The sequence below is a fragment of the Bubalus kerabau genome, chromosome 16 (genome assembly GCF_029407905.1).
Source record: "Bubalus kerabau isolate K-KA32 ecotype Philippines breed swamp buffalo chromosome 16, PCC_UOA_SB_1v2, whole genome shotgun sequence".
NCBI classification, from domain to species: domain Eukaryota; kingdom Metazoa; phylum Chordata; class Mammalia; order Artiodactyla; family Bovidae; genus Bubalus; species Bubalus kerabau.
The window spans coordinates 59,536,659-59,564,265 of NC_073639.1; the positions used below are offsets into that span (position 1 = coordinate 59,536,659).

Here is a 27,607-nt window from a genome sequence, read left to right on the forward strand (position 1 = left end):
CACGACTAACTGACTGCACACACACGTACTCTCCAGTATAGTAGCTTCTGGGTAGCTGGACTTCTTACCTGGTAGCTCAGGGCTGCACAGGTGTGTATTCTGAGGGGGGAGGGCCAGGCGGGAGCTGATCACCTTTTCTGTCCTTGTCTTGGGAGTCACTCGGCACCACTTCCACCTGCATCATAATTGTTAGAAGTGACATGCTTCCAAAGGTGAAGGATTAGACTCTTCCTTTTGTGGCAGGAGTGTCAAAAAATTGCAGACCTGTTTTAAAACCATCTCAGGGAAGGAGAATTACCAGAACCTGGATACTGTCTCTATGTGGCGAGGGCTGCCTCACCAAAGCTGTGGCCCTTGGGAGAGGAACACAGCTGTCCCTTGGCCTTGTGCTGAGAGGGGGCTGGGGAATTAATATGCAGGCCCCCTTCCCATTGCCTGTTGGTATCCCCATTGGCTGAGCCAGAGGGCAAGGGAGGTGGTGGATGCAGCCCATGCAGGCTCCTGGGCACATGGGGCACAGAGGGCTGGGAAGTGTGTTTGGAGGGGCCAACAAAATAAACACTCAGCATGGAACACTCCCCAGTGGTCAGTTTTCTTAGTGCTGTCTCCATTCCTTGTGGTTCCTTCAGGCTGGACAACCTGCTATTCCATCCGGAAACTGCCGAGGTGCTTGCTGTCCTGGACTGGGAACTTTCTACTTTAGGTGACCCCCTTGCCGATGTGGCCTACAACTGCCTGGCTCACTACCTGCCATCCGGTTTTCCCATTCAGCCAGGTAGGAACTGCTGCTGGGGGAGTGGGGATGGAGCCTCCTCCATTCTCAAAGATTTGGGCAAACTCAGCTGAAGTAGTTGGTGATTGGGCTCCTTCATGAAATTCAGGTATTTAGTATTTCTTTTGGAGAAGGCACTGGCACCCCACTCCAGTACTCTTGCCTGGAAAATCCCATGGATAGAGGAGCCTGGAAGGCTGCAGTCCATGGGGTCGTGAAGAGTTGGACACGACTGAAGCGACTTCACTTTCACTTTTCACTTTCATGCATTGGAGAAGGAAATGGCAACCCACTCCAGTGTTCTTGCCTGGAGAATCCCAGGGACGGGGGAGCCTGATTGGCTGCCGTCTATGGGGGTCGCACAGAGTCGGACACGACTGAAGCGACTTAGCAGCAGCAGCAGCAGTATTTCTTTTACAGTATCATTTTTAATGACAGCATAGGATTTCATTGTTAAAGAATTAACTCATTCAAGGCATTTGGTTTGATTTCTATTTGGGTATTTGTTTCCAGTTGGTTCTTTTTTTTTAATTCTTACTAACTTCCCTGTGCTTCCACAAAAAGGGCAGTAAATATCTGCATAGTAATATCTTTGCCTGTATGTAAGGTATACTCCTAGGATAAATTATTGGAACAGAATATTATATGCTTCTGAACCATCAAAATGTTACAAATGAAGAAAATCAGTAAGATTTTTTATCCGTTGCAGTTATCTTTTTCATAATTTGGTGAGATTTCTTTGAATACCATTTTTTATCAAATGACTGATAGAAAATAATATGCATCCACCCTGACCTGTGGTCCAGATGGAACCTGGAGGCCCCTCATTACTTCCTTTACTGCCAGTTTAGTCCAAAACTTTTAAGAACCAGGTTATGAATAACAGCTTCATGCTTGGATTCCAGACATCTTAAAATGATGACCTATAATCCTTTGAACTAGTTGTGAAACTTATTTCCAAGGGACAAGATGATTTTCAGAATTCAAATATTGGGAGCCACAGGGGAGCTGAGGTCATTGCCTAGTTCTGGCTCTGTTGCTTCAGGGTTGAGTGACTGTGATTTGACTGAGCTGGGAATCCCTACTGCAGAGGACTATTTCAGGATGTACTGTCTTCACATGGGGATCCCTCCTATTGAGAACTGGAACTTCTACATGGCTTTCTCCTTCTTCCGCATCGCTGCAATCCTGCAGGGAGTCTACAAGCGTTCACTCACAGGTAATGGGAGCCTAGGAGAGCTGGCCTCAGGGTTTGAGTCACAGCCAAGAGGCTTCTCTCTCTGAAACCCTCTTATGACCAAATTACAAAGTCCAGTTAATTCAACCATTTGTCAGCAAGTGTATATCATATGTTTTTAAGAAATATTTAGAATTTTTTTTTTTTAATTTTATTTTATTTTTAAACTTAACATAACTGTATTAGATTTGCCAAATATCAAAATGAATCCGCCACAGGTATACATGTGTTCCCCATCCTGAACCCTCCTCCCTCCTCCCTCCCCATTCCATCCCTCTGGGTCGTCCCAGTGCACCAGCCCCAAGCATCCAGTATCGTGCATCGAACCTGGACTGGCAACTCATTTCATACATGATATTTTACATGTTTCAATGCCATTCTCCCAAATCTTCCCACCCTCTCCCTCTCCCACAGAGTCCATAAGACTGTTCTATACATCGGTGTCTCTTTTGCTGTCTCGTACACAGGGTTATTGTTACCATCTTTCTAAATTCCATATATATGCGTTAGTATACTGTATTGGTGTTTTTCTTTCTGGCTTACTTCACTCTGGATAATAGGCTCCAGTTTCATCCACCTCATTAGAACTGATTCAAATGTATTCTTTTTAATGGCTGAATAATACTCCATTGTGTATATGTACCACAGCTTTCTTATCCATTCATCTGCTGATGGACATCTAGGTTGCTTCCATGTCCTGGCTATTATAAACAGTGCTGCGATGAACATTGGGGTACTCGTGTCTCTTTCCCTTCTGGTTTTCTCAGTGTGTATGCCCAGCAGTGGGATTGCTGGATCATAAGGCATGTCTATTTCCAGTTTTTTAAGGAATCTCCACACTGTTCTCCATAGTGGCTGTATTAGTTTGCATTCCCACCAACAGTGTAAGAGGGTTCCCTTTTCTCCACACCCTCTCCAGCATTTATTACTTGTAGACTTTTGGATCGCAGCCATTCTGACTGGTGTGAAATGGTATCTCATAGTGGTTTTGATTTGCATTTCTCTGATAATGAGTGATGTTGAGCATCTTTTCATGTGTTTGTTAGCCATCTGTATGTCTTCTTTGGAGAAATGTCTATTTAGTTCTTTGGCCCATTTTTTGATTGGGTCATTTATTTTTCTGGAGTTGAGCTGGAGGAGTTGCTTGTATATTCTCGAGATTAGTTGTTTGTCAGTTGCTTCATTTGCTATTATCTTCTCCCATTCTGAAGGCTGTCTTTTCACCTTGCTAATAGTTTCCTTTGATGTGCAGAAGCTTTTAAGGTTAATTAGGTCCCATTTGTTTATTTTTGCTTTTATTTCCAATATTCTGGGAGGTGGGTCATAGAGGATCCTGCTGTGATGTATGTCAGAGAGTGTTTTGCCTATGTTCTCCTCTAGGAGTTTTATAGTTTCTGGTCTTACATTTAGATCTTTAATCCATTTTGAGTTTATTTTTGTGTATGGTGTTAGAAAGTGTTCTAGTTTCATTCTTTTACAAGTGGTTGACCAGAGTTCCCAGCACCACTTGTTAAAGAGATTGTCTTTAATCCATTGTATATTCTTGCCTCCTTTGTCGAAGATAAGGTGTCCATATGTGCGTGGATTTATCTCTGGGCTTTCTATTTTGTTCCATTGATCTATATTTCTGTCTTTGTGCCAGTACCATACTGTCTTGATAACTGTGGCTTTGTAGTAGAGCCTGAAGTCAGGTAGGTTGATTCCTCCAGTTCCATTCTTCTTTCTCAAGATCGCTTTGGCTATTCGAGGTTTTTTGTTTTTCCATACAAATTGTGAAATTATTTGTTCTAGCTCTGTGAAGAATGCTGTTGGTAGCTTGATAGGGATTGCATTGAATCTATAGATTGCTTTGGGTAATATACTCATTTTCACTACATTGATTCTTCCAATCCATGAACATGGTATATTTCTCCATCTGTTAGTGTCCTCTTTGATTTCTTTCACCAGTGTTTTATAGTTTTCTATATATAGGTCTTTAGATTCTTTAGGTAGATATATTCCTAAGTATTTTATTCTTTCCGTTGCAATGGTGAATGGAATTGTTTCCTTAATTTCTCTTTCTGTTTTCTCATTATTAGTGTATAGGAATGCAAGGGATTTCTGTGTGTTGATTTTATATCCTGCAACTTTACTATAGTCATTGATTAGTTCTAGTAATTTTCTGGTGGAGTCTTTAGGGTTTTCTATGTAGAGGATCATAATAAGGTACAAAACTTTTTAAAAGTAAAAACACATAATAAGAACTCAATCATATAGAAGAATACAAAATCGTTTTCCATTTTTTTCAGCATCACTCCTCAAAGATGAAGCTAAGTTAAGGGTTTTGGGCCCCAATTTTTCTCTATATCTGTTGTCTCTCCTCTCTGTCTCTCTCTGCAAGTTTTATAAAAGTGTGATCATTTTACATGTTATTTTTTTAGTACCTTGATATAAAATTTTTTTATCCCAAAGAATTTTTATGAAATACTATGGATGGCATCACCGACTCAATGGGCATGAGTTTGGTGAGTTCCAGGAGTTGGTGATGGACAGGGAGGCCTGGTATGCTGCAGTTCACAGGGTTGCAAAGAGTCGGACATGACTGAGCAACTGAACTGAACTGATTGTGTGTGTGTGTGTGTGTATATATATGTGTGTGTGTGTATATATATATATATATATTTATATATTATGGTCATATATATGTATTTGACAACTATGTAAGGCAAATTCCTTATTTTTTTCCACTTAACAGTATTTCACTGAGACCTTTCCATGTGAGTATGTATAGACATCATTCATTTTGCTTTCTGTAGTACATTCCATTGTATGGATATACTGTAATGTATTTAACCAGTTACCCTATTGATGTATCTTTGGATCGTCTGCAGATTTTCACAGTCACATAGTGGTTGGTGGACATCTTTTCTTACTCATATTTGAATATATCTGAAGGATAGATTCCCAGAGTTAGAATTTCTGGGTTAAAAATTTGTGTATTTAAAATTTTTTAGATGTTGCCAAATTGCCCAGTGAGGGGACTGTTGAAGAAGAAAAAAAGATTACTGTATTTTCTTTGATGATCCTCTTACATATATGGGAAAATACTTTATTTAACCAGTGTTTTCTAGATTGTATCTTTAAAGTTTGAACTTTTGAGAAGAAAAGTTTGGCTACTTAGAACTGATGGTTCAATATATACATGTGTCACCTATGGAGTGTTCATATATATGCAAGTATGGCACAATGTTACTGTGCCAATTTAGTTTTCATTCTGAATTCTGTAAGGTAGACACTGAAATAATCTATAGCCTAAATTATTTAAGAAGGTATAAAGACAGATTAAATTTTGTTTCCTCTGTAGAAGGAAAGCAATTAGAAAGCAGGAAGGTAGAATCTCCCAAAAGACTTCCCCAAAGACTTAGCAATAGTGACTGGGCCAGTAGCATTAAGTACCTATAATCATCCACATTATAATCTATAAATTCCATTCTTACCAAAAGGACCCAGGCCACGTTGGAGAAGTGACTGATTTCAGGTCTAGGGCAGAAAATCCACAAGATGAATCTGGAACATCTTCCTGTACCAGAAAGATAGGAGGTTGTTGATTATGAAGGTCATATTTAACTGTCTCAAGAGTCCACTTGAATAGGCTCCCACTTGCTAATGACAGGAAACTTTGAGCACCAGTAAGGATGAGAGCTGGAATGGATGACACACATCAAGTATGTTTAAATCCATGAGTAAAGAGTGATACTCAAAGTCTCACTGCTGACTGTGGAGGCTGAGAGGGAAGCAACCCATTATTCTGATAATTGGTAAATGAAGGGGAAAACGTTAACCACTTATCCTGCCTTTCCTATACAAATTAGATGTCATGTTAACCAAATGATTAATGAGGAAGTTTCTCTGTAGAGAAGCATCCTGGACCCAGTGATAGAATTAGCATAGCACCAATTTGCCATCCCGGTACATGAATGCATCTGGAAAATAAGTGTTAATGGTGCTAAAATCGAGAGAGGCAGCCAGACATTACATATCTCCTGATGCTGCCCTCAAAAGTTGAACCTGGATCTGACCAAGCCTCTAGTGCCAGCCACCAACTTACAGGGAACAGAGGGTTCAGTGGAGCACATTAAATAGCACCACTGAGACAAAGCCACTCACAAAAATCCAGATTCTGGGAAACTTCACAGGGAAACAATTCAGTTTCTTCAACAAATGAAAAAGGTGATATGATGTTGAGACTTAAAAGATATATTAGCCAAAATCAGTATTTGGACCATATTCAGATCCCTGTTTGAAAAAAGAAATGTTCCAAAAAAAATTTTTCTGAGACAGTCTTAACTATCTCAGGGACTTAAAAGATATATTAACCAAAAACAGTATTTGGACCTTATTCAGATCCCTGTTTGAAAAAAGAAATGTTCTGAAAAAAATTTTTATGAGACAATCAATGAAAAATGAATTCTGACTAGATAGTTGAGGATATTAAGGTGTCATAGTTAACTGCTGTTTAAGTGTGATAATGATATTGCATGGATGTTTTTAAGTCTTTGTTTTTAGACATAAATGAAATATAAGTATAAAGATGTGGTATTTGGGATTTACTGCAGCAAAATCCAGGGCAGTAGGGGTGGAAAGGCAGAGGATGAAACAGGATTGGCCATGCTTTGATGATTGTTGAAGCTGAGTGGCAGAAACCTGTAGGTACATTAAATTCTTCTCTGTAGTTTTGTTTGTCTTTGAAATTTTCCAAAATGAAAACTTAAAATGGCAAATAGAAAGAAGCCCAGCAATGGGTTTGCTAGTACTATGGAGACATCTTAGCTTTGTGCTCATCAGTACCCAAGGCTTTCTGGTAGCATTTTGCTCTCAGCTAGGGTGTCAAAATCTTCTAAGAAAGGCAGTTGCAGTAGGGGAATTGATCATGCACTCACTCCCAAGAGCCTCTGCTACGTCAGGCACCATGCCAGGCAGTTGCTGTTGTTGTTCAGTCGCTCAGTTGTGTCTGACTCTTTGCAACCCCATGGACTGCAGCATGCCAGCCTCCCTGTCCTTCACCGTCTCCCAGAGCTTGCTCATATCCATTCAGTTGGTGATGGCATCCAACCATCTTGTCCTCTGTCGTCCCCTTCTCGTCCTGCCTTCAGCCTTTCTCAGCATCAGGGTCTTTTCCAATGAGTCAGCTCTTCACATCAGGTGGCCAAGGTATTAGAGCTTCAGCTTCAGCATCAGTCCTTCCAGTGAATATTCAGAGTTGATTTTCTTTAGGATGGACTGGTTGGATCTCCTTGCAGTCCAAGGGACTCTCAAGAATCTTCTCTAATACCACAGTTCAAAAGCATCAACTCTTCAGTGCTCAGCTTTCTTTCAGAGAAGGCAATGGCAACCCACTCCAGTATTCTTGCCTGGAAAATCCCATGGACGGAGGAGCCTGGTGGGCTGCAGTCCATGGGGCCGCTAAGAGTCGGACACAACTGAAGTGACTTAGCAGCAGCAGCAGCTTTTTTTATAGTCCAACTCTCACATCCATACATGACTACTGGAAAAATCATAGCCTTGACTAGATGGACCTTTGTTGGCAAAGTAATGTCTCTGCTTATGAATATGCTGTCTAGGTTGGTCATAGCTTTTCTTCCAAGGAGCAAGCGTCCTTTAACTTCATGGCTGCAGTCACCATCTGCAGTGATTTTGGAGCCCAAAAACATAAAGTCTGTCACTGTTTCTACTGTTTCCCCATCTATTTGCCATGAAGTGATGGGGCCAGATGCCATGATCTTAGTTTTCTGAATGTTGAGCCTGTTAACAATGTTGTGATAGCTTCAGGTGAATAGCGCTTATAGAGATACTTGGTATTGCCCTGGGAAAGAGGATTTTGGAGAAAAAGGATGTGTTTCAAAGGCATTCTCTCTGTGATGTCATCACAGGAGATCTGCGTTCATCCTTAGGTTGGCAGGGGGACAACAGTGACCAGAGCCTGGGGACTGATTTATAGTCTGTACCAGCCAACCCATGTATGATTTTCCTTCATTAATAAGTGGATGCTGAGGTTTAGATTTCTTATCAATTCAGTTCAGTTGCTCAGTCGTGTCCGACTCTTTGCGACCCCATGAAGTGCAGCACGCCAGGCCTCCCTGTCCATCACCAACTCCCAGAGTTCACCCAAACTCACGTCCATCGAGTCGGTGATGCCATCCAGCCTTCTCATCCTCTGTCGTCCCCTTCTCCTCCTGCCCCCAATCCCTCCCAGCATCAGAATCTTTTCCAATAAGTCAACTCTTCGCATGAGGTGGCCAAAGTATTAGAGTTTCAGCTTTAGCATCAGTCCTTCCAAAGAACACCCAGGACTGATGTCCTCTAGAATGGACTGGTTGGATCTCCTTGCAGTCCAAGGGACTCTCAAGAGTCTACTCCAACACCACAGTTCAAAAGCATCAATTCTTTGGCACTCAGCTTTCCTCACAGTCCAACTTTCACATTCATACATGACCACTGGAAAAACCATAGCCTTGACTAGACGGAAAGAGGTGTGAAAAGAAGAGAAGTGAAAAGCAAAGGAGAAAAGGAAAGATATAAGCATATGAATGCAGAGTTCCAAAGAATAGCAAGGAGAGATAAGAAAGCCTTCCTCAGCGATCAGTGCAAAGAAATAGAGGAAAACAACAGAATGGGAAAGACTAGAGATCTCTTCAAGAAAATTAGAGATACCAAGGGGACATTTCATGCAAAGACGGGCTCGATAAAGGACAGAAATGGTATGGATCTAACAAAAGCAGAAAATATTAAGAAGAGGTGGCAAGAATACACAGAAGAACTGTACAAAAAAGATCTTCACAACCAAAATAACCACGATGGTGTGATCACTCACCTAAAGCAAGACATCCTGTAATGTGAAGTCAAATGGGCCTTAGAAAGTATCACTACGAACAAAGCTAGTGGAGGTGATGGAATTCCAGTTGAGCTATTTCAAATCCTGGAAGATGATGCTGTGAAAGTGCTGCACTCAATTTGCCAGCAAATTTGGAAAACTCAGCAGTGGCCACAGGACTGGAAAAGGTCAGTTTTCATTCCAATCCCAAAGAAAGGCAATGCCAAAGAATGCTCAAACTACCACACAATTGCACTCATCTCACATGCTAGTAAAGTAATGCTCAAAATTCTCCAAGCCAGGCTTCAGCAATACGTGAACCGTGAACTTCCTGATGTTCAAGATGGTATTAGAAAAGGCAGAGGAACCAGAGATCAAATTGCCAACATCTGTTGGATCATCGAAAAGGAAGAGAGTTCCAGAAAAACATCTATTTCTGCTTTATTGACTATGCCAAAGCCTTTGACTGTGTGGATCACAGTAAACTGTGGAAAATTCTGAAAGAGATGGGAATCCCAGACCACCTGACCTGCCTCTTGAGAAATCTGTATGCAGGTCAGGAAGCAACAGTTAGAACTGGACATGGAACAACAGACTGGTTGCAAATAGGAAAAGGAGAACGTCAAGGCTGTATATTGTCACCCTGCTTATTTAACTTATATGCAGAGTACATCATGAGAAACGCTGGACTGGAAGAAGCACAAGCTGGAATCAAGATGGCCGGGAGAAATATCAATAACCTCAGATATGCAGATGACACCACCCTTATGGCAGAAAGTGATGAGGAACTAAAAAGCCTCTTGATGAAAGTGAAAGAGAAGAGTGAAAAAGTTGGCTTAGAGCTCAACATTCAGAAAACGAAGATCATGGCATCTGGTCTCATCACTTCATGGCAAATAGATGGGGAAACAGTGGAAACAGTGTCAGACTTTATATTTTGGGGCTCCAAAATCACTGCAGATGGTGATTTCAGCCATGAAATTAAAAGATGCTTGCTCCTTAGAAGGAAAGTTATGACCAACCTAGATAGCATATTCAAAAGCAGAGACATACTTTGCCAACAAAGATTTCTTATAGATGGATGCTAAAATTCTAGAAAAATAAGTGCTGGTGCCTGCAATTTAGGAAGATGCCATGGATGTGGTCTCTTCTGCTGGGACTACATTCAGGAAAATATATCAGAAATGATCACTTTAAATCAATCCAAGCTCATACAAATGACTTCCCAAGAGCCAAAGCAGTACTGTGAGAGTAATATCCAATTAAGGGGATGAAAATTTGTAAAAATTCTTTGTACCCTCTGTTAGAAAAGAAAATCATTATGAATAACAATGAATGCAAGGTGGAGGGCTGTCTTTCCTTTCAATGAGATATGTACAGTCTGAGTTAGGAGAGGAAAATAAAGTCTGTAAGGCCATGACCCAGGGAAGGGGCTGCCTGCTTTCCAACTGGCCCCCAGTGCCTGGGTCCATACTCATTACCCAGAAGATGATTAAGTAAAGACTTGCTGAGGTCCAGTGGGCTGCATCCTCTACTGTGTAGCAGATGGATCTGGTTTTCAATTTGTAAGGAATCGCCTAGCCTACGGAGAAGGCAATGGCACCCCACTCCAGTACTCTTGCCTGGAAAATCCCATAGATGGAGGAGCCTGGTAGGCTGTAGTCCATGTGGTCGCTAAGAGTCGGACACAACTGAGCGACTTCCCTTTCACTTTTCACTTTCATGCATTGGAGAAGGAAATGGCACCCCACTCCAGTGTTCTTGCCTGGAGAATCCCAGGGACGGGGGAGCCTGGTGGGCTGCCGTCTATGGGGTCACACAGAGTCGGACACGACTAAAGTGACTTAGCAGCAGCAGCAGCAACTCTTCGCATGAGGTGGCCAGAGTATTGGAGTTTCAGCTTAAGCATCAGTCCTTCCAATGAATACTCAGGACTCATCTCCTTTAGGATGGACTGGTTAGATCTCCTTGCAGTCCAAGGGACTCTCAAGAGTCTTCTCCAACACCACAGTTCAAAAGCATCAATTCTTCGGTGCTCAGCTTTCTTCACAGTACAACTCTCACATCCATACATGACTACTGGAAAAACCATAGCTTTGACTAGACAGACCTTTGTTGGCAGAGTAATGGCTCTGCTTTTTAATATGCTGTCTAGGTTGGTCATAACTTTCCTTCCAAGGAGCAAGCATCTTTTAATTTCATGGTTGCAGTCACCATCTGCAGTGATTTTGGAGCCCCAAAAAATAAAGTCTGACACTGTTTCCCCATCTATTTGCCATGAAATGATGAGACCAGATGCCATGATCTTCGTTTTCTGAATGTTGAGCTTTAAGCCAACTTTTTCACTCTCCTCTTTTACCTTCATCAAGAGGCTCTTTAGTTCTTCTTCACTTTCTGCCATAAGGGTGGTGTCATCTGCATATCTGAGGTTATTGATATTTCTCCCGGCCATCTTGATTCCAGCTTGTGCTTCTTCCAGTCCAGCGTTTCTCATGATGTACTCTGCATATAAGTTAAATAAGCAGGGTGACAATATACAGCCTTGACATACTCTTTTCCTATTTGCAACCAGTCTGTTGTTCCATGTCCAGTTCTAACTGTTGCTTCCTGACCTGCATACAGATTTCTCAAGAGGCGGTCAGGTGGTCTGGTATGCCCATCTCCCTCAGAATTTTCCACAGTTTACTGTGATCCACACAGTCAAAGGCTTTGGCATAGTCAATAAAGCAGAAATAGATGTTTTTCTGGAACTCTCTTGCTTTTTCGATGATCCAACGGATGTTGGCAATTTGATCTCTGGTTCCTCTGCCTTTTCTAATACCAGCTTGAACATCAGGAAGTTCACGGTTCACGTATTGCTGAAGCCTGGCTTGGAGAATTTTGAGCATTACTTTACTAGCATGTGAGATGAGTGCAATTGTGTGGTAGTTTGAGCATTCTTTGGCATTGCCTTTCTTTGGGATTGGAATGAAAACTGACCTTTTCCAGTCCTGTGGCCACTGCTGAGTTTTCCAAATTTGCTGGCATATTGAGTGCAGCACTTTCACAGGATTTGAAATAGCTGAACTAGAATTCCTTCACCTTCACTGGCTTTGTTCATAGTGATGCTTCCTAAGGCCCATTTGACTTCACATTACAGGATGTCTTGCTTTAGGTGAGTGATCACACCATCGCGATTATCTGGGTCGTGAAGATCTTTTTTGTACAGTTTTTTTGTGCATTCTTGCCATCTCTTCTTAATATCTTCTGCTTTTGTTAGGTTCATACCATTTCTGTCCTTTATTGAACCCATCTTGGCATGAAATGTTCCATTAGTATCTCTAATTTTCTTGAAGAGATCTCTAGTCTTTCCCATTCTTTTGTTTTCCTCTATTTCTTTGCACTGACCACTGAGGAAGGTTTACTTGTGTCTGCTTGCTATAAGGTTTACTTATGTCTGCTTGGTATTCGTTAGAACTCTGCATTCAAATGGGTATATCTTTCCTTTTCTCCTTTGCTTTTCACTTCTCTTCTTTTCACAGCTATTTGTAATGCCTCCTCAGACAGCCAGTTTGGTTTTTTGCATTTTTTTTTCTTAGGGATGGTCTTGATCACTGCCTCCTGTACAATGTCACCAACCTCCATCCATAGTTCATCAGGCACTGTGTCTATCCGATCTAGTCCCTTAAATCTAGTTGTCACTTCCACTGTATAATTGTAAGGGATTTGATTTAGGTCATACCTCAATGGTCTAGTCAGAGAAGGCAATGGCACCCCACTCCAGTACTCTTGCCTGGAAAATTCCATGGATGGAGGAGCCTGGTGGGCTACAGTCCATGGGATTGTGAAGAGTCTGATACGACTGAGCGACTTCACTTTCACTTTTCTCTTTCATGCATTGGAGAAGGAAATGGCAACCCACTCCAGTGTTCTTGCCTGGAGCATGCCAGGGACGGGGAAGCCCAGTGGGCTGCCATCTATGGGGTTGCACAGAGTCGGACACGACTGAAGCGACTTAGCAGCGGCAGCAGCAATGGTCTAGTGATTTTCCCTACTTTCTTCAATTTAAGTCTGAATTTGGCAATAAGGAGTTCATGATCTGAGTCATAGTCAGCTCCTGGTCTCATTTTTGCTGACTGTATAGAGCTTCTCCATCTTTGGCTGCAAAGAATGTAATCAATCTGATTATTGATCTTTGTAAAATGGGGATTAAAACAGTCATGCAACTCCAGGAATTCAGTGAGTTGAACATCAGTCACTCAGCACTAAGTCTAGTACATGTCAAGGGCTCAGCAATTGTAGTTGCTGCTGATGGAACAACAATACTGTTATACGTTAGTAGTATTAAGGGTTGTTTAGGGGGTTCTCACTGGTTTTCTTTGCCTCTACTTAGGGCAAGCAAGCTCGGCAACTGCAAAACAAACTGGGAAGCTGACAGAATTTATGTCTAACCTGGCATGGGATTTTGCAATCAAAGAGGGGTTCCAGATTTTTAAGAAAATGCCGGCCACCAAACCATTAATGAGGTCCCACCACACATGGTCTCTGCTGAGGACCCCAGGCACGAGGAGTTATGTCACCTCCACAGACTCTTCTCCAGCTCATGCCTCAAAGGGAGCTCTGATCTTCTCTCCAGAAGGCCTTCCCCCCCGAGTCAGGGAGCTATATCAGCAGCTGAAGGAGTTTATGGAACAACATGTGTACCCCGCTGAGCCGGAGCTACAGCGTCACCAGGTCTCGGCTGAGAGGTGGACCCCCTCCCCGCTGGTCGAAGATCTCAAGGTAAAGCAGCCTTTCGTTAGTACAGCCCAACCTTAGCTCGTCCATATCTTAGCTTAACTCGTCCAACCTTAGCTGGCCATATGGGTTCCTTCTCAGGCTGTGAAGAGACGGAAGAGTTGAGTTCAATGGTCTCTGCTGCCACCACCACTAGAAAGAGCCAGCCCTAGATCACTCAGTTTCACTTCATTGCTCTTTCTGTGTGACCATGTCCTGGCCCGATATTCACCCCAGGCAGAGGAATGCCAAGTCTGGCTTCTAACTCTGAGGCAGATGAACTCATTTTATACATGTCTGAATCATGTAAATTTGAGACTGAGTGATATAAATTGCATCAGTTAAATGACGCGCTCTTTAAAGAATCCGTAACATCAAACCTGAAGGGCCACATCAACTGTAAACTATGTGCTCCTGACACACAGTGACATCAGTTTAGTGCATAATGGAAATACCTGCTGTGCTTTTTCAGGAGTGGTCTTGGCTTGTGTTAGTTCTTAAGTTATCTGAGGTCTTCAGGAGCACATATTCTGCCTGTGACGCAACCAGACCTACTTTAAAATGAATTGGCGTTATCTCTACTTTCATAGTAACAAACCTGTTACAAATTAACCAGAGTTCAAACATGGCAAGATTAGAAAGAATTCATGACATAGAAAGAGTTCTATAAAATTCTCTGGCCTCTGAATCTCAGAGTGACTGTCAACAATTTGATTTATAGGCTTCCAGTTCCATTCTTCTAGTACATAGTAATATATATATATTATTCCTATAATATATATAGAAATATATATATATATATATATTCCCACATCCTATTGTAATGAAACTGTTTTATTCAATTATTTGAATCTCCCACTGGCTTATGTTATTTAATGATGTATCCCATGTCAGTGCCTGGAGATGGATCCCCGAGAGGACCACATTGGGGGTGCACCATAATTTGGCTACCCTGCCCCCAGCTGAGAGACACTGTGGGGATCTCAGTGTAGGTCACTCCAGGTACCAAAGCAGCAGAGTGAGCAGCTAGCTGCTAGTATGGACAGGGAGGCTGAAGAGCCAGCTGGAAGGGACAGTAGAAGCAAGGGAATGCTGACTGCCAGGAGTGTGGTCACAGCTGTTGCTAGGGCAATGGCCAGGAGGTCTCCACTGTATGGTGTATGGATGCTTCCCCAGGACACTGAGATTGAGGTGGGAATTTTCAGCCAGTCATGTGTAGGTCCCATGCTCACATGTTGATGCCCCTGAAATTTTTACAGTGAGAGAGCACCCCAGAATAAGAAGCGGTTTGGATCCTGTGCAAGCAAGGTGCATCAAATGCTGTTGAATGCTTCTGTGTCCACTTACTGTTTCTACAGTGTCTTTTTTTTTTTAACTGTGGCTGGCTGGGTCTTCATTGTGGTGCATAGGCTTTCTCTAGTTGTGGTGTGCGTTGACTTTTTTTTTTCTCTTGTTGCATCTCTTACACAGGCTCAGTAGTTGTGGCCCATGGTCTCTAGAGCACACAGACCCCAAAGTGCTCTGGCTTCTCTAGTTGCAGCCTTTGGGCTTTGTGGCCCCACAGCACACGAGATCTTAGTTCCCCTACCAGGGATCGAACCTGACACCCTCCCCTGACCCGCCCTCCCCCCATCCAGTGAAAGCACTGTGTCCTAACCACTGGACTGCCAGGGAATTCCTGAATGAGACCATTTTAGGTCCTTTTCATCAGTAAGGTGCATACCATTCTATACTCCCATTACCTTATGAAATGTCCTATACCCCACCTGCTGACCTGCACACTTAATCCTCACTAATTAAATGTATCCGTCCAGTGCACAGAAGTGTTGGAAAAGCAGACATTATTGCCATGAACACCTCTAGTTTCTAAGTGAATTTATAGGAAAAACCTAGAGAATGTTCTACTTGTGGTCGTACCTGAATGGGAATCATAAGGACAACTAAGATTATTGGGGAGAGTGGTAAAAGAATGGCTCACAGCTTTTATCAAGTGTCATTACTACTCATAAGTGAGAACTATTTGGCATTTATACTACATTTCACAAATCCTATGAGGTAAGCATTATGAACCTCAATTTAAAGATAAGAAATCAAATTTGTCCAGGGACACAACTAGAAATAGTATTACCTGGACTCAATGCAGATTTTCTGGGCTCAAATCTATGTGTTTTCCCCTCCCACAAGGAGATGATTTTATTCATTTCCTTAATCTTCCTCTTCTCAGAACTCCCTTGCTTGTTTTCCTAATTCTCCTTTCCTTTGCTGCTTCATTTGTTCCAGTTAATCTGTCCTTCCTCTCCTTGGTCACTGCAGTCTCAGCTAATTAGCTTAACAGTCATGAAACGAGTGTATGTGCTGATTCTAGAAGTATATGTTCTAGAGCGCAGCCCCCATGTAACGGAAGAGCCAGCCAGGTGGTACCCTCCCAGTGGGAAGACTTTCCATCATCACTAATATTTATTGTAGCCCCGGCTTCTGAGTCCAACACTCTGTGTTCTCTGTGTTACCTAATTAATCTTTCCAACAATCTAGTGAGATGCATGTTTTGGACATAGGTTGGCTCCCTAGTGTCTCTTCTCCTTTCTTTGGGTAGTAGCACCCTAGTCGTTTGGGTGCCTCCCTCCCTGCCTTTGGACAGTCTGGCAGAGCTGTAGTCAAGGTGCCAGCTCAACCCACCCCACAACACCCGGGCAGGAACTGGGCACGTGGGGGCAGCTCTGCGGTCCCTACCTGGAACCGGAAGAGTGTTTTTGATAGAGAAAACAGCTGGCACTCACTCACTGAACAGCAGGACTGCTGAGTGTTTGTCCTGCTGCCATTTTTTAAGCTGCCTGGATTCCCATCCATTTCTGAGCCTCCTTCTCTAACCTGAATTCCTGATAATCTTCCCATTCGGATCCTTTTTCCAGTCAGTCACCTCCATTCCTAGTCTCCCTCAGTAGCTGTGACTGGTAGGGTGGTTGGTGACGTCCCCTGTCAGGGATAAGGAAACTGCCATGGGGAGCTCCACTATCTTGCCCACGGTCTCCCAACAGGTGTGGTGGGGCAGGGTCTGAATCAGGCAGTCTGACTCACGGCCTGGGTTCCTGATCCCTAGGCTGGACTCCCTGGTTTCCCTGTTGGGAGCTATGTTCAGAAACCTAGGGGTACTTCCCCAGGAACAAAGTTGTGCCTCATGAAGAAAGCTGGACAGGGGATCTCCTTAGGTACCTCATCACCCAGCATCATCATATTATTCTCAAAGCAGCTGAGACTGCCGCCAGATCTCTGGGCTGGTTCCCTGCAGACTCGCTAAAGGACCTTCACTGTCTTGTGTTCATGATGTGAGGTCTAGCTGTGTTGTGGTGACAGTGGTGATGCTAGCAGTGATGGAAGTGGGCTAGAGGGGCATCTGGGATGTGGGCACGGGGAAGTGAACTGACTGCACCATCCCTGTTAGGAATGGGCTGTCCCCAGACACCTCCCGTTCTCCTCCCACAGATCTGTGGGGTTGTATCCCGCCTGATGATTAGGACTTATTATTTTTAATGGGCCAAAATAAAATGAAGGCCACCCTGTGTGAATCCCTGATTTCTTTTTGCCATGACAGGAGAAAGCCAAGGCCGAAGGACTTTGGAACCTTTTCCTACCCCTGGAGACTGATCCCAAGAAGAAATACGGAGCAGGGCTGACCAACATGGAGTACGCACATTTGTGTGAGGTCATGGGCACGTCTCTGTATGCTCCCGAGGTACTTTCTTTACCGTCTTCCTCAGCATGGGAGAAAATACTTGTCCTCCAGAGAGTTCAGCCATTCTCCTGGGCTGATGGGGTTCCCTGCAGCAGCAATGGCCTCAGGAGCTCTGATGCAAACTCAGACTTCTTATGAGTAAAGACACTACAGGCAGGTGGCTGGAGCCAGAGCAGGAAAGGAGCCAGGGGTGGCGTCTTCTCAGGAAGTTAGGGCCTGGCTGAGCACAGCCTGGCTGGCTTCTGTGGAGCCTCAATCCAACAGCTCCAATCTACTTTCTCTCCCCAAGGAGCTCTGAGGTTGAGCTTCAGGGGCCTCTGAGCTACTGTATTCAGAATGTTGTGGGTCTTTGCATTTCCCTGGGGAGAGGAAGGACTTTCCTGACGGTGTCAGAGGACCTGTGACATGAAAGAGTTCATGTTTCTGAGATGTTTGAATTTTAAATATGGAAGTGGAAGTCACTCTTATGCTTTTTCTTCATTCCAGATTTTTAACTGTTCTGCTCCAGACACGGGGAACATGGAGCTTCTGGTTCGATACGGCACCGAGGAGCAGAAGGCCCGCTGGTTGATTCCATTGCTGGAGGGAAAGGCTCGTTCCTGTTTCGCTATGACTGAGCCCCAGGTGCCTACCTTGGGTCACCCACAGGCGCTCCTCATCAGGCCAGACCCTTGCCAGCTCTAATCAGAATGTGCTCTCACTCAGGTCGCCTCCTCAGATGCCACCAACATTGAGTCTTCCATCCGAGAGGAAGATGGCTTCTACATCATCAACGGTCACAAGTGGTGGATCACAGGTATTTGGCCTGAAATTCATTTTTCAATCACATTTATGTGGGTCTTCCCTGATAAGCACGTCTTCTCTGCCCTGCTGTTGTCTGAGAAACTGTGGGAGGGACTAGCTTCATTTCCAGTTAACACAAAGGAGATTCTGTCTCTGTTCCCAGAAGAGGCAGCAAACCCTGAGAGAACCAAAGGTTCTACATGGACTCCAGGTGACCCCCCCCATGTGACAGTTTCAGGAATCTCTCCTCCACTCCCCACTCTTCATTCTGCTGTGGGTGTCTCCCTTTAGAGTCACTTCCTCAATGGTGTCCCCCTCTTGTGAGGTCAGCTGTGCTACAGCAGAAGGGCTGGTGATAATCCTGTCGTTCACTAGGCTTTAACTCTCCAGGGCCCTCGGTACATGCTGTGGGGACCTCCCCTCACGGAGTCTCCACCCTTCCCCAGAAGGTCTGTGGTATTATCCCCACTTCACAGAGAAGGAAACCAGGATGGAGAAGTGACTTGAGTCACTGCCCAAGGTACTAGCCCCTTTATTGACAAGTAGGGAACCACCCAGAGTTCAAGGCTGGCCTGACTCTGAAGCCTGTGCCCAAAGCCAGCATGTTTCTACCTCCCGTGGGAACAAAGCAGAACAGGCTGCCACTGATAAAGTAGCAGTTTTCAGACTCTTGTCTCCAAAGTATATTTTCAACCCAATGTGGTGCTTTACAAATCAACTGTTCTTAGGATGTTGGATTCCTTCCTCACTGGGACAGAAACCAGTTGCTCTTATTGCTGGTCAAAGGGCTGCATGGCCTCATCTGATCACATGACATCTTAAAGGGCCCCATCTGCTCAATGACTTCAGCGTCTCTGGGCCAGGACTGAGTGTTTAAGGAGAGCTGATGGCCGTGGTGTCAGATGATGGGGGTCTGTCTCTCTCCTTTCCTGGCAGGCATCCTGGATCCTCGCTGCCAGCTCTGCGTGTTTATGGGAAAAACAGACCCACATGCCCCACGCCACCAGCAGCAGTCCATACTCTTGGTTCCCATGGATACCCCAGGGATAAAAATCATCCAGCCACTGACGGTGTATGGGCTGGAGGACGCACCAGGTTGGCCTTTTGGGAACAGCTCGCTTCTCTGTGTGGGTCTGGGTCTGGGGAAAAGGCTTTGGGCAACCCTTGCTCCAGTGCAGAAGTAACACCTTTATAAGTCTGAGGAAATTTGGAAGGCCATGTGCTCCTGCATTTCAGTTCCATTTATGAGTATCAACTATGTCGGCAAGTTTCAGACAAGCATTCATCTGTTGTTGTTGTTGTTTTCTCTTTTAATCATAGAAGACAAGCAGGAGTCTAGGAGGTAAGGAGGCCACAGAGAATGGAGGCAGGAAGTGGCCTCCAGACCTTATCTTCTAGACCTCAGTGTGGAGAGCCAATTTCCCGGCTTGGAGGTCCTCTCACAGGGGCTCTTTCTCTCTGTTGATGATGTCCACATTTTGACTTCAGAGTTCCCATAGGGTCAATACACTGGAGAGTCACAATACTGCTAGGGAGTTCCAGTTTAAGTTAGAGTTACTTTTTTTTTTTTTTTAAGATTTCTTTATTTTTGGTTGTATCTGGTCTTCATAGTTGCCTTCAGGCTTTCTTTAGTTGCGGTGAGCAGAGGCTGCTCCTCATCATGGTGTGTGGGCTCTCATTTTGGTGGCTTCTCCTATGGTGGAATATAGAGTGTAGGTGCACAGGCCTCAGTAGCTGTGATTTGGGCTCTAGAGTGCAGACTCAGTAGTTGTGGTGCATGGACGTAGTTGCCTCGAGGCATTTGGGGTCTTCCCAGATCAGGGGTTGAACCCATGTCCCCTGTTTTGGCACGTGGATTCTTAACCACTAGACCACCAGGAAATCCCTAGAGTCATGTTTTAGAAAAGGAATGCCAAGCTATTCATTTGTTACCGTGTAAATTAGGGACTTATTTTCTATTTTTAATAGGCTCCATTTTGTTCTCCCTGACTGTTCAACCACGTTCCTGTTAGAAGCCTACAAAAGGGCAGGAATATTGCCAGCAGATGAGATAAACACATCCAAGGAAAATGTGTAGGCAGATCACTCGGAGTACCCTTTCTGTCTTTCAGGTGGCCACGGTGAAGTCCTGTTCGAGCAGGTCCGTGTGCCCAAAGAGAACATCATCCTGGGCCCTGGCCGGGGCTTTGAGATCGCCCAGGGCCGACTGGGTCCCGGCAGGATCCATCACTGCATGCGGCTGATTGGCTGCTCGGAGAGGGCGCTGGCGCTCATGAAGGCCCGAGTAAGTACTTCCCTTTGCGCCTGTCTCTGGACCAGAACGACCCATCTGTCTTCCTCTCAGACTTCTAATCCTGTTTCCTGAGAGCAGACTTAGCAGGTGAAGCAAGGTGATGTTCTTTACAAGAAGCTGTGTCCTTGTGTTTGCTCTGGCTCTTTTTCTTTGCTAAAGTTTCAAATCCAGAGCAGAATGCTCCTCCCTCTGCCGAGGGGACAGAAGGCGTCTGGCTCTGTGGGCTCTGTGACAGCAGAGGGCAAGGTTCCAAGTCCACAGGGTCATGGTCTACTGATGACCATTTCTTCTATCAGTTCATCTTTAAAAATCAGGTAATAGAGAGAACTCAGGGCTCTAGCATCCAGCCCTGCACCATCCTCCTCCCCCAGCACATTTAAAACTTTATTCTTCTGTGACCCCTCGAAGGTTCCAAGTTCACACAAATGAAAGCTCTTGCTGGCAATGGTAATTCGAATCAGTGATACCAATTTTGCAAAGAAAACTGAAGGAACCTTTGAGCCCCCAAAATATCTCACAAGATACTGTCCAAAGAACAGAGACGGTCATGTGTGCGTAGATCACTGAGCAAATCTGAGATTCACACCCTTTTACTGTCCAATTTCTTTGTTTTGTGTTTTTGTTTTTAGTTTTTGTTTTTGTTTTTTAAAGAAAATGCTCTCTTTAAGGGCTCAGGTATAGTATCTAGTCTCATCCTGCAGAGCAGCTTGAGTGTACATGCCAGAAGTCTTCAGTTCAGTTCAGTCGCTCAGTCGTATCCGACTCTTTGCGACCCCATGAATCGCAGCACGCCAGGCCTCCCTGTCCATCACCAACTCCCGGAGTTCACTCAGACTCACGTCCATCGAGTCAGTGATGCCATCTAGCCTTCTCATCCTCTGTCGTCCCCTTCTCCTCCTGCCCCCAATCCCTCCCAGCATCAGAGTCTTTTCCAATGAGTCAACTCTTCACATGAGGTGGCCAAAGTATTGGAGTTTCAGTTTTAGCATCATTCCTTCCAAAGAAATCCCAGGGTTGATCTCCTTCAGAATGGACTGGTTGGATCTCCTTACAGTCCAAGGGACTCTCAAGAGTCTTCTCCAACACCACAGTTCAAAAGCAGTCTTAGAAGGTGCCAAGTATTGATGTGGCCATCCCACTCATAGGACCTGATCATAAGGATTAATTAGATTTGATACTAGGAGGTTCACCACAACCATGATTATAATACTTTGAAACAACCTGTGAGGCTAACAAGTAGAGCTTGGTCAAATAACCCTGGTTATGGGCATGCAGTGAAATTCCAAAGCAACGCTGTAGAAATCTGTTTCTTAATATATGTAAAGAAATAACCCTTAATGAAAAAAAAGCAGGCTACAAAAGCATTATAAAGGATATGATTCTATTTTTTTGTTAAAAAAAAAAGCCTTTTTTTTTTTTGGTCTGAAAATGTATACTTTTCTGCCATTAGTAATATAATTGGTGTCATTATCTTTTTTTAGTTAAAAAAGGGGGCAGAGAAAAGATCCCTTAAGTTCTTCTGATTGATTGTAGTTTTCAAAGACTATAGAATCCCCATTGCAATAACAGTTGCCCACAAGAGGGCTCTGGCACCCAGACTTGCTCCCGAGAGTTCCTCAGGACGTGAAGCAGGCCCTGCTGTCAGCAGAGGGCGCCCTCCTGGCCTGTGTGAGGCGCCCACAGTCGCTGCCTGGTTACCAGAGTAGCCCTGGGCCACAGGCGACTCAGATCAAGCTCTGTCCTGCTTGGAGGCCAGACCTGCCCAGATGGGGCAGAATGGCTGGAGTAAAGGGGTTCCTGGAGATAATTTGTTCAGCCTCCACATTGTCTAGCTTCCCCCACGCCCCCGCCCTCTCCTGTGCTTCTTCCACCCTCTCCTCTGCAGGGCAGTCCATGCCTCCTGTCCTGTCTCCTGTGTCCACAGGCGAAGTCCCGCGTGGCCTTTGGGAAGCCCCTTGTAGAGCAGGGCACGGTCCTGGCAGACATTGCCCTGTCCCGTGTGGAGATCGAGCAGGCCCGGCTGCTGGTGCTGAAAGCTGCCCACGTCATGGATGTGGCGGGAAATAAGGTAGGAGGCTGAGGGACCTCACAGAGGACAGGTCCAGAGGACACGGTGAGGGATGCCAGCCCGGAAATCTAGATGTTGACTCTTCCCTCCCCACTCAGCAAACCACAGAGAAAGCGCTTGGCTCCTTGACATAAATAACTTTGCTTCAATTCTTGTTGGAACTACCTGGGCAGCTTTTCAAAAGTGGAAACGATACAATAAAGAGGACTGACCTTTCTGTTTTACTGACCCAGTGACCATCTGTCAGCAGGCCTGACAGGGCCATATGGCCCTGGCCTGAGCCACAGACCTGCCTGGTTTTCCAGGCATCAGGCAAACTGAGACTAAGCCAGGGAGTTAACCAGAGGAGAAGCTTTATTTTCAACATGACATTATTCCTTAAATGGCTCTTTCTGAGTGCCTCCTAACACCAGGCATGATGCCATGTCAATCCATCTCCATCCATCTCTCGGGAGAGATGTCTTCTCCATCTCTCTCCCGGGTCTCTAACCCTTAGCTGAGAGGCCTCGGTAGCAGGGGGTGACCCAGGCTCAAGTTCCTAGTTTCTTGGTCATCTAGTGCCAGGTATGAGGGCTCTCAGAGGCTTTGATTGAAATCCCAAACTCAGGGAAGATGCTTGTACTTCAATTCCCCAGAGTCCTGGCTGGCCTCATGCCACCTTTCCTTTGGAAACAGAGCTGGTTGTGACCCCAAATGAGGCTCAGGCCAGTCCCCACTCTGCATTGTGTGTGCAGTGATGCTGCCTGTCCCCTGGGAAGATACCCCTTGTCTTTCCTTGACAAGGCAGCTTCCCACACCACACAGCATCCTAAGTCACTTTCCTTGTCACCCCCGCTGCCTCTCCACCCATTGGTGCTGGGCAGGGTCCATGCACCAGGCAAGGCTTGTGGTCCAGTAGGACCTCAGATCTCTGTTCTGAGCTGCTGTTTCTACTCCTCCCTGTGAAACTGATCAGTCTTCCACGCATTCGGCCCAGGGTCTGCCCTCCTCACCATAGTTCCTCTTCCTTGTAGGCTGCAGCTCTGGATATTGCCATGATTAAAATGGTGGCCCCATCCATGGCTTCCCGAGTGATTGATCGTGCTATTCAGGTGAGCACAGATGATGGATCACTGGTTCTTCTGAATCATTCACAAGATTCAGAATTCCTCTCCTTCAGCTGCCCAACCTCCTGTAAACTAACAGCCGCCCTTTGTTGCACACCCCCCATAATGACTGTCCTTTTCCTCCCCAGATACAACCCTATGAGGGGTCCTATTCCTGCTTCCATTTTGAATACATGGAAACAGAAGGACAGCAAAGTGATTTGTCCAAGGTCACTCAGCTTGCAAGGAGCTGAGCTCAGATTTTGGGGAACCTAGGTCCTTCTTACACCAGGCCCAGCCTCCTAACCATGTAAAGATGCCTCCTTCCCAAATCTCAATCCATGGGCCCTAGAGAAGGACTTCCCGACAGCAGAAGTCAACTAGCAGAGCAGACCTGGGGAGCCTGGTGTCCCTGGGACGGCTAGTGAGGCCCCACCTGGAGTCTTCCAGAATACTGTTGTCACACAGGTGTCAGGGGACAGACAGCTTTGCAATGTGGCTGTTCTGAGCTGTCCTCACATCTTAGGAGCAGGCACTTGTTCGTGGGGCTCTCAGGGATGAGGGCTCACCCAGGGCTTCCTCCCCTCCTGCCCTGTGTCTTCCAGGCCTTTGGAGCAGCAGGGCTGAGCAGCAACTACCCACTGGCTCAGTTCTTCGCTGGGGCCCGAGCCCTGCGCTTTGCTGATGGCCCTGATGAGGTGCACCGAGCAGCAGTCGCCAAGATGGAGCTGAAGCACTGCAGTTAGACCCGCAGGAGCCAGATCGTCCCCACTAGGCTTGTTGTGCCCAAATGTTTAAATGATGTGCTTTGAAAGGCCTGGTGTGTGTGCTCCGTGCACCCCTCCCGGCAGCTCTGTCCTGGGACCCTTGTGAAGTTGGCCTTGGTGGGTCCCCACAGAACACACTTCTGTAAGAAGCCTGGAGTTGCCTGTTTCAGGCAAGGAGGAAGAGGAGTAACCAAGAGCTGAGTGGGTTTTGGCACAGAGCCTGAAGAGCTGGTCTTCAGGCCAGGAGCTGGATGGGCAGCCGGGCCCCTTCTCTCTGGCTGCGGTGTGCAAAGGCTGTGGGCATCTGCATGAGTATTAGGAGACCTGCTGGGCCTGTGGTTGCTCCCAGGGCCTGCTGCTCTGGCCCTCCCCACCCCTTCTCTCAGCTGATGGCTGCAGCCTACAAACCTGGGGTAGGAGAACTCCTGGGAAAAAGGAATGAAACCCAAATCATGAAGCCACCGCCATCTGATTTTCTTTGAATATCCAAAACACAGAACACTGAAATGTTAATTTAGAAAGAAACTTTGGAGACATGAAAGAATAAGAATGTATACTAAAGAGACATCATGAATGCTCTATATCGTATAAAAAGAATGGAGAATGAAGGCTATCACTTCAACCCTTGTTTCAGTAATGTCAGTTACCTCTGCATATTTGAGTTTACACAAGGTCCTGCCCAGTGCATCAGCCTCCCTGTACGCACGGAGGGCAAAGACGCAGTGACCCATAGTAGGTCCCAAACCAGCCACCTCAATGCTACTCATCTAAAGGTCAGCAAAAGACCATGGCATTCTGGTGTGTGAGGGCCATCCTCCATCGCCTCTGTAGTCAGAATATTTGTGGGGAGAGGAGGTGGTGGGAAATATGCCATTACAATCCAGAGAGCAGTACTTTTCCTACAGAGATAGGTGGACATACTTGCTCACTTGAGGTCTGAGTTCAAGGAATGGGTGCCCATGAGCCCAGGCAGTGGGTGGAGATAAGCCACTGGCTCTTAGGGCCTGGTCTGCTAATCTCATGATCTGGGATAATGTGGCCAACAGCTGCCCGTTTCAGGTCAGACCACATGGGCAGGGATCACCCTTTACTGTCTGCTGCCTTGCAGACCTGGCCCTCTCAAGGAACTGCTTTACCAGAGAGAACACCCACCTGATGCTACAACCGCATGCCTTCAGGGTACTGGGGAGTCATGGGGGCTTGTGAAAATGCTCCTCAGATGTCCTTGCCTCAGTGGTCTGGGGAGGCAGGCCCTCCTCTACTGCTTGTTGTTCACAAAGACAGTTAAATTCAACTCCTCCCCCACAATGAATTGCTATCACACCAGCCGCACTGTCAAACAACCTTTTGAAAACTGTGGCAGGGTTCTAGCAGCCTGAATTCTTGCTTTGAGTCTTAGTAAGAAGGGGTTTGAAAAAGGAAGTGCTCTGGCATGTGTATCACGTGACCTTCAGGTTTCTCTCATGGACTCTGAAGTTAACCTTGCTTGTTAACTAGTGCAGCTGCAGGGATGAAAATGGAAGCTGTGGGGCGACCGCACATCTCCCTCAGGTTCTGTGGGGAAAGGGGAAGCCCTGGGTGGGACAGTGAGCGTGCTTAAAGGATGTGACTCACAGAGATGCGGCCTCCAGCAGCCCCTTATCCAGGATCTCCCATCCTGTGAAATAATTCCACTCACCACTGTCAACTGTACCCTTCCTCTTGGTTGGGCACTAGTCTAGGCCTTGGGGAATGTGCAGGAAAACAAACTGGCCCAGTTGCTGACACCAGGGGGCCCTTGGCCCCTTGACCCCTGGTGCCCTGAAGGCGTGTGGTTATAACTGCCCCAGGTGGGTGTTCTCTAAGGTAGGGGACGGTGGCGAGTATCTGAGATGGTGGTGGGTGATGTGGGTGCTCTAATAGGCACTGCTAGGGGGTAGGAGCTGGGGGCTCAAGAAGGGAAAACTTATTCCAGAAGAGGCATTTGAGCAAGACCTGCATGATAAGAATGGGCAAGGGTGCTTCAGAAGAAGGAACAGCAGATGCAGAAGCCCTGCGTGGCAGTCCAGTGTGTCTGGGTGTGGAATACCAGAAGGTAGAAGGTGCTGGGCCATGTGAGACCTCGGGGCCTTTGGTGGGGAGTTTGGTGTTGATTCTAAATGTGACAAAACAGTAAGTTTAGGTCTTAGCGTGACACTTTGATTTGAGTTTTTAAAAGCTGCTTCTGCTCTCCGAAGTTCACCAGGATAAAGAAGGAATAAAGGAAGATTAGAGCTGGTTCAAAGTTCCCTAATGCTGCAGAGGGCTGCAAAAAAAAAAAAAAAAAACCAAAAAGTTAAAATTTAAAAAAAAAAGAAGGAAAGGTGGAGGATGAGGGGCAGGGGTCTTAACGAGTTATGAGCAAAAAATCTGAAGAATAAAGGAAATTTAACCTGGTCTTCATCTCTTTTTTCCCCTACCTTCAGCAAACAGCTGGCATTTCTGATTGGCCAAGTGTGCTAGCGTGGTGCTGTGACAGCATTGTGCTTCTCTGGAGTAGGAGTCCGTGTGTGGTTGTACATGCATGCTTGGGCATGAACAAGCTTGGCGGGTGACGAGGGTACCTGACCAGCTTTATTTGTGGCACACTTAATCTCTTGCCACCATCTCTATGTGGCCGGGTCTAGCTTCTTATTAGCCTGTCTTGGGTATGGGAACAAAATGTCATCATAACATGCTAATGATTTTTTTTCACATCGACTTTCTGTCTCAAAGCAATTGGACACACAATTCCTCTGCTCATCTCTTGGCATCAGAGGCTAGATTCCCATTGGACTGAGCCCTCCCCAGTGGCCCCATGACAGTTGCAGGGCTCAGAGTTCCATCTAGAATGCCAGCTGTGATGGGGCATCTAGCCCTCTTTTCCCATTCTCCCCCACCTCATGCTCCCTGCAGTTACGTGTGGCCCTGGCATCCACAGCTGCCTGTGTTCCTCCCAGCCTTGATTTCATATACTATCAGATAATTCCAGAATAATCCTAGAAAGGCTGTAAGAAAGAGACTGGATTCCAGAGAACTCCTCAGGTTGGGGCCCCTTTAGGAGAATGTCACTGGAAGTGATGTTGAAAGAATAGGCTCCTGCATTCTCTGCCAGCATCCCCATTCCAGAGTCCCCAGTGTTCATCTAAGAGGGGGCTCCTGTAACAACCCAGAGCTTCTGAGTTCCCCAGGGATGCCTTGGGGAGGCCAGGGCTATGCTGCCGCTGGCCTCTCCGTAGTCCCAGGGAAACTGGGGGGCAAGCCCAGAGC

The 27,607-nt window shown here is 45.7% G+C and overlaps 1 protein-coding gene and 1 long non-coding RNA gene across 4 annotated transcripts in view; one reads left to right on the forward strand and one right to left on the reverse strand.

The window, feature by feature from the left end:
- The window catches only part of ACAD10 (acyl-CoA dehydrogenase family member 10), a 52,526-nt gene extending 25,771 nt beyond the window's left edge, over positions 1-26,755 (forward strand). For all 3 annotated transcript variants that reach the window (XM_055550368.1, XM_055550369.1, XM_055550370.1), the window contains exons 11-21: positions 630-775; positions 1,818-1,991; positions 13,232-13,620; positions 17,204-17,344; positions 17,831-17,968; positions 18,050-18,140; positions 19,064-19,222; positions 20,239-20,411; positions 22,345-22,488; positions 23,502-23,579; positions 24,179-26,755. In XM_055550368.1, coding sequence (XP_055406343.1) covers positions 630-775; positions 1,818-1,991; positions 13,232-13,620; positions 17,204-17,344; positions 17,831-17,968; positions 18,050-18,140; positions 19,064-19,222; positions 20,239-20,411; positions 22,345-22,488; positions 23,502-23,579; positions 24,179-24,319 — 1,774 coding nt within the window. In that variant the 3' untranslated portion in view covers positions 24,320-26,755. The remainder of the gene's footprint in view (positions 1-629; positions 776-1,817; positions 1,992-13,231; positions 13,621-17,203; positions 17,345-17,830; positions 17,969-18,049; positions 18,141-19,063; positions 19,223-20,238; positions 20,412-22,344; positions 22,489-23,501; positions 23,580-24,178) is intronic.
- LOC129630084 (uncharacterized) overlaps positions 26,496-27,607 on the reverse strand; it is a 32,700-nt gene continuing 31,588 nt past the window's right edge. The window contains exon 4 of the long non-coding RNA XR_008703507.1: positions 26,496-26,624. This is a non-coding gene — a long non-coding RNA (uncharacterized LOC129630084). The remainder of the gene's footprint in view (positions 26,625-27,607) is intronic.